Source organism: Podarcis erhardii, assembly GCF_964252035.2.
Source record: "Podarcis erhardii genome assembly, chromosome: 5".
In the NCBI taxonomy this organism is placed as follows: Eukaryota; Metazoa; Chordata; class Lepidosauria; order Squamata; family Lacertidae; genus Podarcis; species Podarcis erhardii.
Window position 1 is genome coordinate 46,592,551 of NC_138509.1, and position 13,657 is coordinate 46,606,207.

A 13,657-nucleotide genomic window follows, 5' to 3' on the forward strand; every position below is an offset into this window, starting at 1 on the left:
CACTCCCCAAGGTGTACTTCATTGTCTCAAGACAGACAGATGCCAACTTTTGAGTTGACATGTACAGGATTGTACAGTTAGTGTGATAGCTGCATCTTCAGCTGCAACAGTTAAGAGCACTTTCCATGCGTACAAACCTGGAAAAATTCACAGTAAAATGCTGATAATTTTTCACGAGGGCTTCTTTTTGTGGGGTGGGGGGTGGGAATCACAAACTGATGTGGAAATGCAGAGAACTGAACTTAAGACTGAGGAAATGAGAGATTTTCCCGTCACTACCACAAATCAGGTGCAGCAGAGGATACTGTCCAGCTGCCAGCCTGGTTAGAGGCTTCATTTTGTCCTTCACCTCAGGCAGCAAAATGTCTTGGGCCAACCCTTGGGAGGCTACATTTGAGTGTAAAAGGGGTGCATGGAGGGAGGCTGCTTACCCCATTCAATTCCAATCCCTTTTAAAGATTAAAGTTACCCACCCAAAGTAGTTTTTCTTCTCCACCTGTGGGGGGAGAAGACTTGGAGTGCCTGAAGCTTTCCTGTGTCTTTCTCCAGACATGTGAAAAAGTAGCTTGGGCAGGTAAATCTGAACTGGGAAAAATGCCAGAGAGGAAAGAGTTAAGCAGCCGCTCCCTGTCTGCCTTATTTCCACTCGGTACAAATTTGGGTTTGTTTTTTTTTTTAAAAAAAAAAACCCACTATGGAGGATAGAATGACAGAACACTGAGTAACACAGAAGTTTGAACCTTAAAAAGGTAATTTTCACCTGAATCAGACTAATTACTTGTTTGCATCTCCCTCCCTTCCTCCCTCTCTGGCTTGAGTCATTAGGAACTCTTTGTTCTAGAGGTGTTCCTTCTCCCCTGGACAGGTCCCAAGCTTTGTGAAATACTATGCCAGCAAACAATACTCAGTAGCTGCTCTGTGTTTTAAGCAGGCCTGATGAGTCACACACCAGAAATCTCATGCATGCCCCAAGTGTACTTGCCCAAAGTTTTAAAACAGGCAGCTTTTGCCCACACATACCTAAAACTGAACACACTCCCGCTGATGGCTATTGAAACACCACCACCACCAGGTGGAAAACATTGGATCCAAATGACAGAGGGCACAGGATAGCAACAATAAGAAAGAAGAGGAGGGAAATTCCAAGGATGGTCTGTGGCCAACGTTGCAACATAACATTAGGGTGCCTATAATACTTCAGTGAAAGTAACCCTACGAGTGGGCTGCACAGAGCACTATAAAAAGCAGGAGTGGGCAAGCTGTTAGCTACAGCTACTCTTCCTCCTGTAATAGTGCATTCCTGTAATAAGCAAGTCTGGGCAAAGAAAATTTCCCCTCTTAATTGCCTTGGGTAGTCCTTGATTCTTGAATCTCTGCTTCACATTCTATATCCCTGTCTCTGCAGCATACAAAACGTACATATCCATAGGCGTGGAACATTTTTAAAAAATCTGCAAAAAGCAACAGCTGCTGCCACATGGGACAAATACTCAGACAGAAAAAACAGGTGATAACAAATTCTTGATGCATGTGCAAGCATGAAGCAATGGAGTTATGAATTGCAGCTGCTGCACAAGATATAGCCCAGTTTGCCACAGGTATCCAAGTATGCCACCCATTATTTTAAAACGGATGCACACTCTGCCCTTTATTCTCTCTGTCTTGAGCAGATACACCAGGCTTCAGCAACCTTTTTCAGCAGGGGGCCAGTCCACTGTCCCTCAGACCTGGGGGGGGGGCAGACTATATTTTTTTGGGGGGGGGGAATGAACGAATTCCTATGCCCCACAAATAACCTAGAGATGCATTTTAAATAAAAGGACACATTCTACTCATGTAAAAACACCAGGCAGGCCCCACAATTAACCCAGGTGCATTTTAAATAAAAAGGCACATTCTACTCATGTAAAAATATGCTGATTCCTGGACCATCCATGGCCAGATTTGGAAGGCAATTGTGCCGGATCCGGCCCCCGGGCTTTAGTTTGCCTACCCATGAGATACACAAACCAGCTGTACCTTATTCAGAAAGGAAATGCAATACATCTACCATATAATACAGCAACGAAAAGCAGGGAGCCAAAGAACAATGCACAAGGCATTTTGAGTTACAGATAGGTAGCCGTGTTGGTCTGCCATAGTCAAAACAAAACAAATTCCTTCCAGTAGCACCTTAAAGACCAACTAAGTCAGTTCTTGGTATGAGCTTTCGTGTGCATGCACACTTCTTCAGATACACAGTGTGTATACACAGTGTGTATCTGAAGAAGTGTGCATGCACACGAAAGCTCATACCAAGAACTGACTTGGAAGGCATTTTGAGGCAGTCAAAAGCTTCAACCTGCATATTTTTTCCTAATGCATCATTTCTCATAAATCTCAGAATTTCTCCAAAGCTGCCAGATATTACCCTTATGAAATGTCACAGCTTCTCCTCTAAAAAGTAGAAGCACAAAGGGCAATTTGTTTTTGAAGCAGCTATATAGTATATTCCATGTATGTCATACATGCTTACTAAGCAGCTGTTTATTACAAGCCCAACTGGAAAAAGCCACACACACCCCACGTATGTGACAACAGCTAAGGCTACTGTTTATACAACCTGCCTCATACTGTTTATATGCTCTGCCAAATGCACCATATTAATACGACATGAACAGTACTGCAGGTAGGGCAATTCTTAAGTGAGAGGTAGCAAAGCTCACATCCCTCTGGAATGGCTTCTGGACACCCAAAAGGTGAGACATTTCCCACCAGCATATAATCATGCAGAAAGGTTCATCCTATTAAAATGTTGTATGCTAGCTAGCTGTCAATGGTGCAAGAAGCTCTTCTCCCCCTCCTCTCAAAAGTTTTGTTAACCCATTTGGAAGTCACACTATCTAGCCTGGAAACACTTGCCTTAATTCCAGATGTGTAAGAGCTGCTATGCTTACTTGGGTGGGGAAGGAAGGGAGGAGAAGGAACGCAATGTTGCATTAAAACACGCCCTATTAATAATCTGCATGACCCAATGCTGAATCCTAACACTAAAAAAGAGAGTCAACCTTGCTAAACCTTGCTAAATGTTGACTTAAATAATAAGTACCAGTTACAAGCTGTAGGAACCCCTCCATTTCCTTTAACATTGTTAATTTATCATCACTGGTGCTACAAAGTGGCAGTGAAACCAACATGCCATTTTAGTGTCTGATACGTGCACCTGCAAAGAACAATTCTTTAACCAGAGCAGTACCACCCTCTGAAAGAGTTAGTGCTGTTCACTGTACCTTTCTATTCGGACGCCTTCTCTTGCCTCATCTGAGGTGCCTTTGGCTGCTAGCTCTACAGCGTCCTTCTCAGGTACAGCAAGGAGAGAGTGACAGAGCTCAGGATAATTGCTGAGGTTATGGAAAAAGGAGGGACACTGTTAGAAGAGAGGAAGGCCATCATGTCATAGGCTTGAGAATTATTCATACAAAGCTTATCCTAAAATTTGGAGTACATATATTTTTTTAACCTACAAAATACACTTAAGTTAATAATAAAGGTTAATCGTTGGTGCAATATACACTTTGGCTATCAATGGGATTAGATTTAAAAAAATAAAAATATAGCTTTAGGAATGGAGATAAAAGTTAACGACTGTATCCAGTGACTAACTTAAATCAATTAAACCCCCCCCCAAAAAAATGTACTCCAAGAATGAATAATAAGATGCAACCCTAAAACTTCTTCCTCACTTCTGATCCTCCAAGTTTGGGAGGAGGGGTCAGAGAGAGGCACACTGAATTTCTCCCTGGCCTGCAGCTTTTAATGGCCCAGGTGCTCCCTCTGTGGGAGAACCAGGCAACCAAAATATCCTGGACATGCCAATCTCAGATGAAAAATCCCACACATCTGAGCACCTGTTTTGACTGCAACAATACAATATACCAACTGAAATCCCGATTAGTCAAATGAAACACTGGTTATGTGCTATTTGATAATAAAGCATTACATCAATGGGGCATTTCAGAATACTAGAGCACCTTGGAATACAAGTTTGAGTATTTCAGGGATATTTTACAACAGCAGAGTAAAAAAACTCTGAAGGTTATACTTTTTCATGTATATAAGAGCAGGCACCTACAAACAAGTCTACACTTCTCAGTACTGCAAGGCTGCCTGATTTTTAGGTATTAGGGAGGGGCTGAAAACTAAGAAATCATAGCATGTCTGGGCTAATAAATAAGTGGATGGGGTTGCTGAAACTCCAGCTTTGACAGGTCCCAGACTATGTCAATACTCCCAACAACAATGCGCATTTTCCCTAACTAAGACTAACATTTCCTGAGAATAATATTACAGTTTTTCTCCAAGTAGACTGCAAATAAAATAGAAACTATACCCAGCTTAACTCTATGCAATCAGTAAGTGAATCAATCTACCTTCAAGTTATCTTACTTGAACTTCAGCATGCAAATAAATCTCTTTTACGGTTAATTTTAATTTAAAATAGGTACCTTTTAACAGGTAATTCTCTAGGGAGGCTGTGCTCAGATTCGGTGAGTGGAGTGGTTGATCTTTCTTCCTGGACATCCTGAAGGGGCTTCTCATCTGCTAAATTCTCTTCTCTGCATTGATTTGCAGAGGCAGTTTCAGCAGCATCCGTACACACATTTTGCTCCATCACTTGAACAGCTTCTGAATGCTTTTTTGCATCGGTCCCTTGATCACATATGTTGGATTGCAGAGCCGAGTCACCTATATCAGTGACTGATGTGCTGGTAATACCCGTTTTAGGGGTGTCAACAGAAAGACGTGCTTCTGTTTCTGCTGTACTCAACATGATGTCATTTGCTTCTGCCACACACCCCTCAAGCACACTGGGTTCTGCTTTGCAGTCGCCTGAAGAACCACCATCAAGATTTACTTCATTTTTTAAGTAATCGATTAGCCCATGTACTGCTGTGTCTGGTCCTTTCTTTTGCTCCTCAGCATCAGTTGGTGCCTGCAGGCATTTTGTACTGTCCATGGCATCCTCCTGCTGCACCACAGATGCTTTGTCCTCAACTGTATTCCCATCCCAAGGATAGTTGCAGCTGGATTCCTTCTGATTTTCACCAGGCAGCATCCCAGACTGTTCCATTTGTTCTTTCTGTACACAAAGGTCATCTAGAAGAGATGACAATACTGACATGTTCTGCAGATCAGTGGCACTCTCTTGGTTTACCTGGTCTTCAGTTGGCACTGGGTCATGGCATTGGTTTCCATAATGTATTAGCTCTTCTTTAGATAAACCTGGTTCTGCATTACACAGACTAATCAAATTACCTTCCTCTGCCTTTGCAGTGGTAGTTCTGTCAAGATCACTCTTAGGGACGACTTCTGAAGAGGCAGCAATCATTGCAGGCAGGTCATTGTCAGAAGGAGAAGGCAGGTTACAAGAATCTGCAGGTTGCTGCTTCCCTGCTTCCAGACTCATCTGATTCCTATCAATGTCTCTGCTTGCAGCACTAACACATCCACTTTCCTCTGCCTTCAGCGTTCTACTGCTTGAGCTCTCCACTTTGCTGTCAAACTTTGGGGAACTTGTCAAAGGTTCTTCACTGAAACCAAAATCATTGATAGGGATCTTTTCTGAAAAGGCATCTGGCAAACTGTATTCCTGAGTGCTTGCCAATGGTTCTTCCTTCTCTTTAGCAGCTTGGTTGGAAAACCCAGCCTCTAAAGGCAACACACACCCTTCGGTTTTCTGATCACTCTCTGGTTCTCCATTTTTATTGCTTCCATCCCCTTCTTCCAATACTTGCTTAAACTCTGGCATTTCTCTAGGTGCTGGGCTGTCCTTGTCACTGGCACTGCTTTCAGCTGAAAGGTGGGGTCGCTCTGTAGTCAGAGCACTGTGAACTGTATTTTCAAATATTTTGCTGATATGCTTCCTGAAATCAAAAAAGCCAATGCCGAAGGACCTGGAAGTCGAAGAATCATGCTGTTTTTCAGAGGTCTCTGCAGGCTGCATGGGAGTCTCTGTTCCCATCTTGGGGATGCTGAAATTCTCTACAAAAGCACACTCGCTCCTTCCTGCATTTTCTCCTGTGTTTTCTACTATCTCATTGTGCTTGTCATCTACACAGGTGATATTTGTTGCAACACCCTCATTACAGCCTGCTTGCTTACCGAGAGATGAAAGGCTCAGAAGCCGCTCTTCTAAGCTTGAAAGGCTGAAGAGAGATTCTCCCGAGCTGTCAAACTGCTGGGCTTTGAAGCTGACATCATATTCTGCTCCTTTTGTTTTAATTGCTGAGATCTCGGCCTGCATCTTCTTGAAATTAAACAATGACAAACTTCCTTTGGACTGCCCGGCCCCAGCAGGGTCCTGTAAAGTTAAGGCACACTCTTCAGAAAAGAAACTTGGGTTGGGAATCACAGAGTCTTTTCCTGGGGCTGTCCCTGTGAGAATATTGTCTGAGTGTACTGCTTTAGGCCTTTTTGAATCTGTTGTTCTGTTGTCTACTGAAGTACCATCTAAGTGTAAGGCTGTAGCTGCTGCTGCTGCGACCTGCAAATCAGGACTGGACCCTAACAGCTTCTGGCATTCTGTAAGTTCTTTTTGTAATTCATTCACAATACCATGATGCATGCAGTTCGTAGGCTGTTGGCTCACTCTGGTGTCCCAGTCACTTGAAAATGCCGGCAGAGCTGTTAAATCTGCTTGAGAGCCAGCCAGCAAAAAGTCAGCCTTTTGAGTACTGTCTGTATTGATGGAAGCAATTTCTGTGAGCTCAGGAGTTATAGGAGGATATTCCTTTGTTCCTGCTTTTTCAGCAGCCATGAAAGTTAAGTCCTGTTCGTCATTTCTTTTTTTTACAAGTTCATCTTTCATGGTAATTCCATCTAATAAATTAAAGTTCTCTTTTATTTCTTCTGCCTCTGAGCCTTTTTCTGCCAACTCTGTAACTTTAGACGGCAGGGCAAGATCAGTCCTGTTGCTCTCAGAAGCATCCTCTGCACTTGGTATTTTAAAATCCACTAGCAAAGTCTGTGGCTGTTCAGCATCAGCAGTGACAGTTTCCTGCACCCCTGGGATACATTCTGAAACACCTGTGTTGTTTTTACCTGCGCTGTCTTTCAGCCCACATAAACCACCCAACTGCTCATTTATCATGTCATTGGGATCTGCTCCTTCATGAAGACTGTCTGAAATCAAAGAATTCAAATTAGGGAGTTCTTGCGTAGATTTGCTTGCTACTTCTTTGTTAAGGCAACTTTCCTCCACCTGTGGGTTTATTAGAGTTTTCAGGTTGCTGCCTTGCACAATATCTCTCATGGATTCAGAAATACTTGGCAAAGGTGCGTTTTCATCTGTGACAGCTGTGGAATCATTTTTCATCTCCAGCCCGCAAACTATTGCTTGGGGTTTGTGCAGAATGTCTATAAATACTTTCATTTCACTTTCACACAGTCCCTGAAGGCTGCTGGGTGCATTTAACTCCAGTGAATGCTCTCTCTCAGATGTTTCCCTGGTCTTTTGTTCCTCGGGACCTGCCACAGTTTTAAGGTTGTTGCAATCCAAGTTTTGGAGTTCTGCATTCAAACTATGCTGTTGATCGCTGCAGAAAGAGGGAAGGGACTGTGAGCTGTCTTTCAGGTCCACTTGTGGAGATGGGATCAAAACATCCTCCACTTGTTCCACATCCATAACCTTGCTGGGAAGAGCTTCTAGAGATGCTTCACCCTCACTGCTATTTAGTGGATAATTAGGCTCCCATATGCTGCCATCATGTAAGTTCCCCAGTGTCTGCTGCTGGCAATTAATCTCCACAACCCCTGAGCTGCCAGAATAATCCTTTTTCATACTTTGGTCATTGGCTTCAGTCACTTGTTCCTGCTGCTGGGAGGCAAAGTTGCTTTCGAGTTTCTGTGCCAAAACGGTATCGGTTGCCTGACTTTTCATTTCTGTTTTGTATTCCTCATGCCTGTTTTCATTCCCCTCTTTCTCATCTGCAGTACTGCTTTGCTCAGCAACAATCACAGGTACACAGTCAGCATCACTGCCACCTATCTGGCTGGTTTTTTTGTTTTCAGAATGGGATGTGTCCTCCTGGTTTCCTGCTTTTCCTAATGCAACACATTCAGCAATAGGTGCCCATTCATTTATGTCCAGAATTGCCAGCTCTGCTTCAGGAACTGGTGTTTTTTCTGCCAATGTTGCATTGCCCTCAGATGTTACGTCATGCGTAGAGATGCCTTCCAGCTCCCACACACTTCTTTCAGCAAGCGTGCCCTCCCAGGATCCCTCTTGCTTATTTTGCATAACATCATTGTCCTCAGACCGCCGCAGCAGTGAACCATGTGCCTCTTCTAAACAAACTTCCTCTGCCATTTCACAGGCAGGGAAGCTGAGCAGAAGGTCTTCTGCACTGGGGTTTAAAAGATCACAGCTCTGTGAGCAATTTTCCCCTTGTAAACTTGGTGCTTCAACAGACAGAAGGCTTTTATCCTCTTTGTCGCATGTGTCTGTTTTCTCTCTCTCTGAACCCTGACTCAGTTCTGGCAAATGATCTTTGGGTGCATTCAAACTATGTTCTGAACTGAAATCCTTCTCTGACGTGTCGCCACTGGCATCATTTCTGAAACTATTTTCTAGAGAGCTCCAGTAATCATTCCAGTTAGCATCAGGGTTGTCTCGTCTTTTGTCAGTATCAAAGGAGAGCAGCGTCCCTTGAGAACAGACTGCCTCTTCACCTGCAATCGGACTAGTTAAAACTGGCCTCTCCTGACTTCCACCCTCTCCCAAAGAGAGCTCTTTGTTTTCCTCAGATACTATGTTTTCTTTTTTAATGAGCTGTGGAAGCTCCATCTCACTGGTGAAGTCTTGTGCACTTCCCCCCAGTGACAGCCCTTTATCTACCGCAGAATCTTCCTTCATCAAACACAGAAGCTTTTCTGGGTCAACCACAGCAATGTTTTCTCCACATTCAGTTAGTAAGGTATCATTGCTGCTGGCTGGCTCTCCTCTGTTCTCAGACGCAGGGCTTTCTTTTTGCTTTTCACTTTCCTCACACAAAGGGGACCCACTGGAAGGCTCAGAGGCAACTAACAAATCCACAACACAACTTTCACTTTTGGTAACAAGTAGGGTTTGGGTCTCAAGACTTTGGGCTTGATCGGGGCATTCATTTTCAGATGGAGAACTCTTGTCCTTTTCTCCTATCATGTTTGTCAGGGGCAGATCTGAAGCATTAAATGACAAGCTGGGCATTGCAGGACCAGCCTCAGATTGCTCCTTCTCGTTCTTGGGGGAAACTTGGTGGGGTTCCTCTCCTCTGCTTATTGCTACATCGCTGCTACATTCACAAATGGAAGCACTGAACTCATCAGAACTCAGACCATCAACAACTGCTCCATATTTTTCAACGTGCAAACCTCCTGTTGTGTGATAATTTGGGATTAAGGTCTCCTTTTCCACTGTCAGGCTGTCTGCACCATCTGCATTCTGTCCATCTGGTTTTACCACAGCCTGCTCGTTGTGACCCACTTCCAAAACTCCTGTCTCTTGGCTGGTCTCTTGAATGTTACAGTCGTCTCCCTCTGCTTCCCTCTTGGGTAATGGGATGACATGTGCCTCTCTCTTGCCACCTGTCTGTTCGCTCTGCTGTAATGGGTCTAATTCAGTTGAGGTGGCTGGTGCAGTTCCAGCTCCTGGAATCCAGCCAACATCTGACAAAGGAGTCAGTTCCAAACCAGCATTACCTGGATCTCGCTCATCCTTTAGTGGAAGAGGGATAGTGGGGTGCTCTGTATCGGAGAGACTGTCCAGAGATACAGCAGGAACACTGCTTATGTCTTGGTCATTCACAGAGGTTGGGTATGACACAAGGGCAAGCAACCCCACATGGCTTCCTTCAAGACTTGGTGCAGTGTATTTTTTAGGATGCTCCACCAAAGGCAGGCTTTCGTCTTTTTCTTCCTTGGCCTGTTCCAACATATCAGACATGGCTTGTGCTCCTCGTTCGTGCAGGACATTCCCCACTGCTGTCACATCTGGTGGCATTACAAGTGCACTTGTGGTGGGAGATTCTTCAGCAACATTGCTATGGAGGCCTTCGTTACTAAGGCTGCCAACAATGGAAATGTTTATTTTCATTTCAGAATTGGCAATGGAGTGCAACACACATGAAAAAGAAAGACTCACACCACAGAGGTTTCAAAGCCATGCAGGCGCATGCACTGAAAAGCTGGGCTGTCTGCTTTCACGAGGCAAGAGACGAGAGACATCAACTTCAAGAATAATTCTGAGGGAATAGTTACATGGAAATATACTCCTACAGCATTTCCTGCCGTCTGTCACATTAGATATGTGGGTTAACTTTCTACAGATCTTTTTCAATCATTTAATAGATGCATGCTGCTTCTCTTCCTTTGCTTCATAAGAGGCATAAAATAAATCCTAAGACGAATGGAGGACATGGAAAACTCATCAGAACAGGGTTGAATTTCAGAAGGGAAACTGCAGTATGGAATGGCAATATTTTTTCTCAGGTTTGAAAGGTTACGAGGTTCAAGGTTAATCTAGCTATATATCTTGTTGTTGTTGAACATTTCTGGGAGAAATTCAATGTAGCAGTGTGGCAACTGTTCCATCAATGTAAGCATTTCAGTTTACCAAACAGAATGATCCCCCCTGTGTACTGTTCTGGGGTTTTTCCACACACCCCAAGTCATGGGGGGGGGGGTGCAGAGGGAGGGGCAAAGCACCGTTGCTTAGTGGATGTCCTTGTACGGGCTTCTGCTAGTGGGACTCTGTATTTCCCTAAATTAAGGCTACAGTCTGAAACCAACTTACTATAGAGTAAGACCCAGTGAACCTCGGACGACCTTACTTTGGAGGAAATATGCTTAGGATTCTTCAGAACTGTGCTCTGACCCAATCAGTTGGAGCAACAGTGCGGCCATGCCTCCATCAGTACCATTCTTCTGACATAGTGTGCTCAAGCAGCCAATGACTTCTCCTGGGTGGCAGCTCCAGCTGCTCCAGTCACTTTAAGCCCCTCCACCTGTCCTTGGAGGCAGTGGGGGAGGGGAGAAGAAATTCTAATGATCTGACTCTCTCTGGGACTGTCTCTTCCACCTCCGTGCTTTCCTGCAGCTCTTCCCCCACCTCTTCCTGCATCTCTGACTGCCCAGACTCTTCCTCTTCTCCCTGTCTCATGGGTGGCACAGAACCACACAAATCACTGGCCCACTTTGATGGACCATCCTCCTGCCCCCTGCCTCTTCTGCCCACTCTTTGGACCCCCTGCTTGTCCCTTACAGTACTGAGCACTGAAAAGAGTTAGTGCCTGCATATATCAAGGGGAAAGTGGCTCCACAGACTGGAAACTTCCATAGAAAAGTGTGCTCCTCTCCCCACCTGTTTGTCACCAAACCTGTTTTGGCAGGCTATCACACAAACAGAAAGGCCTCATCCTAAGATCATAATAGCTGAGCAGGTCTACATGAGCAAAGGTGTTTCTTCAGATAACCTGGTCCCAAATGGTTTATGGCTTTATAAACCAACAACAAAATCTTAAACGTGGTCTGGTAGCAAATTGGCAGCCAGTGCTACTCTTTCAGCAGGTGTATTACATGGTCATGGCAGGCTGCCCCTGTTACCAGTCAAACTGCTGGGTTTTACACAAACTTCAGCTTCTGGACCAACCATAAGGGCAGCTCCACACAAAGTGCATTACAGTAGTTCAGTCTTGAGGTTACCAGCACAATCTGTCTCTGCCCAATACCAGCCACAGCCGGTGTACTAGCCAAAAGAGGTTTTCCAGTGACCTTCCAGCAACACTGGTGGTTGAAAAAGCGCCTCCAGACTATGCAACTGTTCCTTAAGGAGGAGGGCAGCCCTATCCAGAACAAAAAAAGCTGCTATGTCCTAGGTCCAGAGGCCTCCAACCCACAGACTTCCATCTTGTCAGCTTCAGTTTGTTGGCTTGTGTCCAGCCCATTACTATGTTGGGGCATTTGCTCAGGACTGGCCCAGCTGCACCAGATTTGGCGGTAACCAAACCTCAACTGCAGTTCTACTAAGGAAGAAGCAAAGCCACAGGGACTGTTTTCTATCTCTTTCACTCCACCTATACCAATGTGACACTGATGGGTACTTGTACACTGATGGTGGTGATCAACAAACAAGATGTCGAAATATGTTTCTAGCCCCTAGCAAAGAGGACCATGAATTAGAAGTTTTATACAGTGCCTAGAAAAGAGTTGGCCCTTCCCTTCCCTTGGGGTCCCTTCCAACTCTATGATTACTTTCTTTCTGAGGGTTCATGTATCACAAATTAAACAAGTGTGGGGAGACAGTATGGTTTTCAATTTTGATAGCATAATAGCCTTTCAAATAATGCTTCACAGCTTCAAAGGAAAAGCTACGGGTGAAAAGCTCAACAATAGGGATATAAGAACAAGACTCCAGTAGACATAAAGCAAGTGACAAGTCCTAATAGAGTTCATGTTGTTAACTGCAAATCTTTCTAAGTCTCTGATCCTAATCAGTGGGGCTTACTTCCAAATAAATGTGTTTCAAGCTGGGATGCATACAAGACACTCTCTCTCTCTCTCTCTCTATATATATATATATTGATGGGCCACACTACATTTATGCTGCTAATTGCACACACCTACATCATATAAGATCCAACAGCTCCAAGCACATTAGGAGCACATTAGTGGGAGCATTCTCCTGAATGTAGAATTACAAGTTCATGACCTGTCTGGCCACATACTAATAGCAATTTGGTAGAGCTAGATTAGCAGACTCACTTACCAAAGCAGATTGGGGAGGGGGAAGGGGGGATTCTATGTGCTAAGTGGTTTACCACTATGCATTAATTACAGCACATTTAACAATACAAAAGTCCCCCTTTTATACTTTATTTAAATTCAGTCTTTCCTGCTGGTTACCTTCATACAAATTAAACTAGCAGAACTTAAAGGTGTTGCTGAAGTTGCATTAGACGATACCAGTACTTGTACTGGATACACTTATCAGGTTTATGAATAGTGTGAAAGATTGCAGATGAGAACTTTACCCTTCATTGGTTGATCCAAATGTTTTATTCTCCGCCAAATTAACATGGACTTGAAACCAATGGAAATCGATCCCTAGCAGTGTGTCATTACCAAACCTACTATTATAAGAGAAACCACAATTCTGTTCATGTTGCTTGGCCTGGTGAGCTCTTTTCAGGTAAACACATCATCTGGGTAAGCAGGGACAAGTGCATTACTCTACCCCTGCAAACATACATGGAATGTGTCCTTCCATCAGTAGGACACTCCCCTTCCAATCACAAAGAAAAAGCTTAGGATCTAAACCATTATTTGTTTAAATATTGCATAGCATTGAGAGAAGTTATATGCAAGACTGATTTGGGTTGGATTCAATGGCTGTTTTCTTTCAATGGGCATCCAGGGGTCATTGGATAGAGAGGATGTCCGTTTCAATGCATGGGAAGGAAGGGCTGCAGGTAGAGCAAGGTGTCTCTGTTGCAGGTGCAGAAATCTCCACCATCACCCATTCTGCTCTGCCATTCATACTCTACCATCAGTAACCGCAAAATGGGGGTATTCCAAGGGTGTTCCCAGGTTGAGGCTAGGCATCTGAGAAGGGCAAGTTTATGCATGCAGACGTCCACAGGAG

General features: G+C 44.2%; 1 protein-coding gene and 1 long non-coding RNA gene across 11 annotated transcripts in view; one reads left to right on the forward strand and one right to left on the reverse strand.

The window, feature by feature from the left end:
* TACC2 (transforming acidic coiled-coil containing protein 2) overlaps positions 1–13,657 on the reverse strand; it is a 157,313-nt gene that overhangs the window by 114,626 nt on the left and 29,030 nt on the right. For 8 of the 10 annotated variants that reach the window (XM_081863628.1, XM_081863629.1, XM_081863623.1 and 5 more), the window contains 2 exons: positions 4,485–10,082; positions 3,270–3,380 (listed from right to left, as the gene is read on the reverse strand). The exons of 1 other annotated variant lie outside the window; for it this stretch is intronic. In XM_081863628.1, the coding sequence (XP_081719754.1) occupies positions 3,270–3,380; positions 4,485–10,082 (5,709 nt within the window). The remainder of the gene's footprint in view (positions 1–3,269; positions 3,381–4,484; positions 10,083–13,657) is intronic. One more of the 10 variants, XM_081863635.1, reaches the window with a different exon arrangement.
* LOC309342861 overlaps positions 1–13,657 on the forward strand; it is a 30,008-nt gene that overhangs the window by 14,545 nt on the left and 1,806 nt on the right. The gene's annotated exons all lie outside the window — the stretch shown is intronic.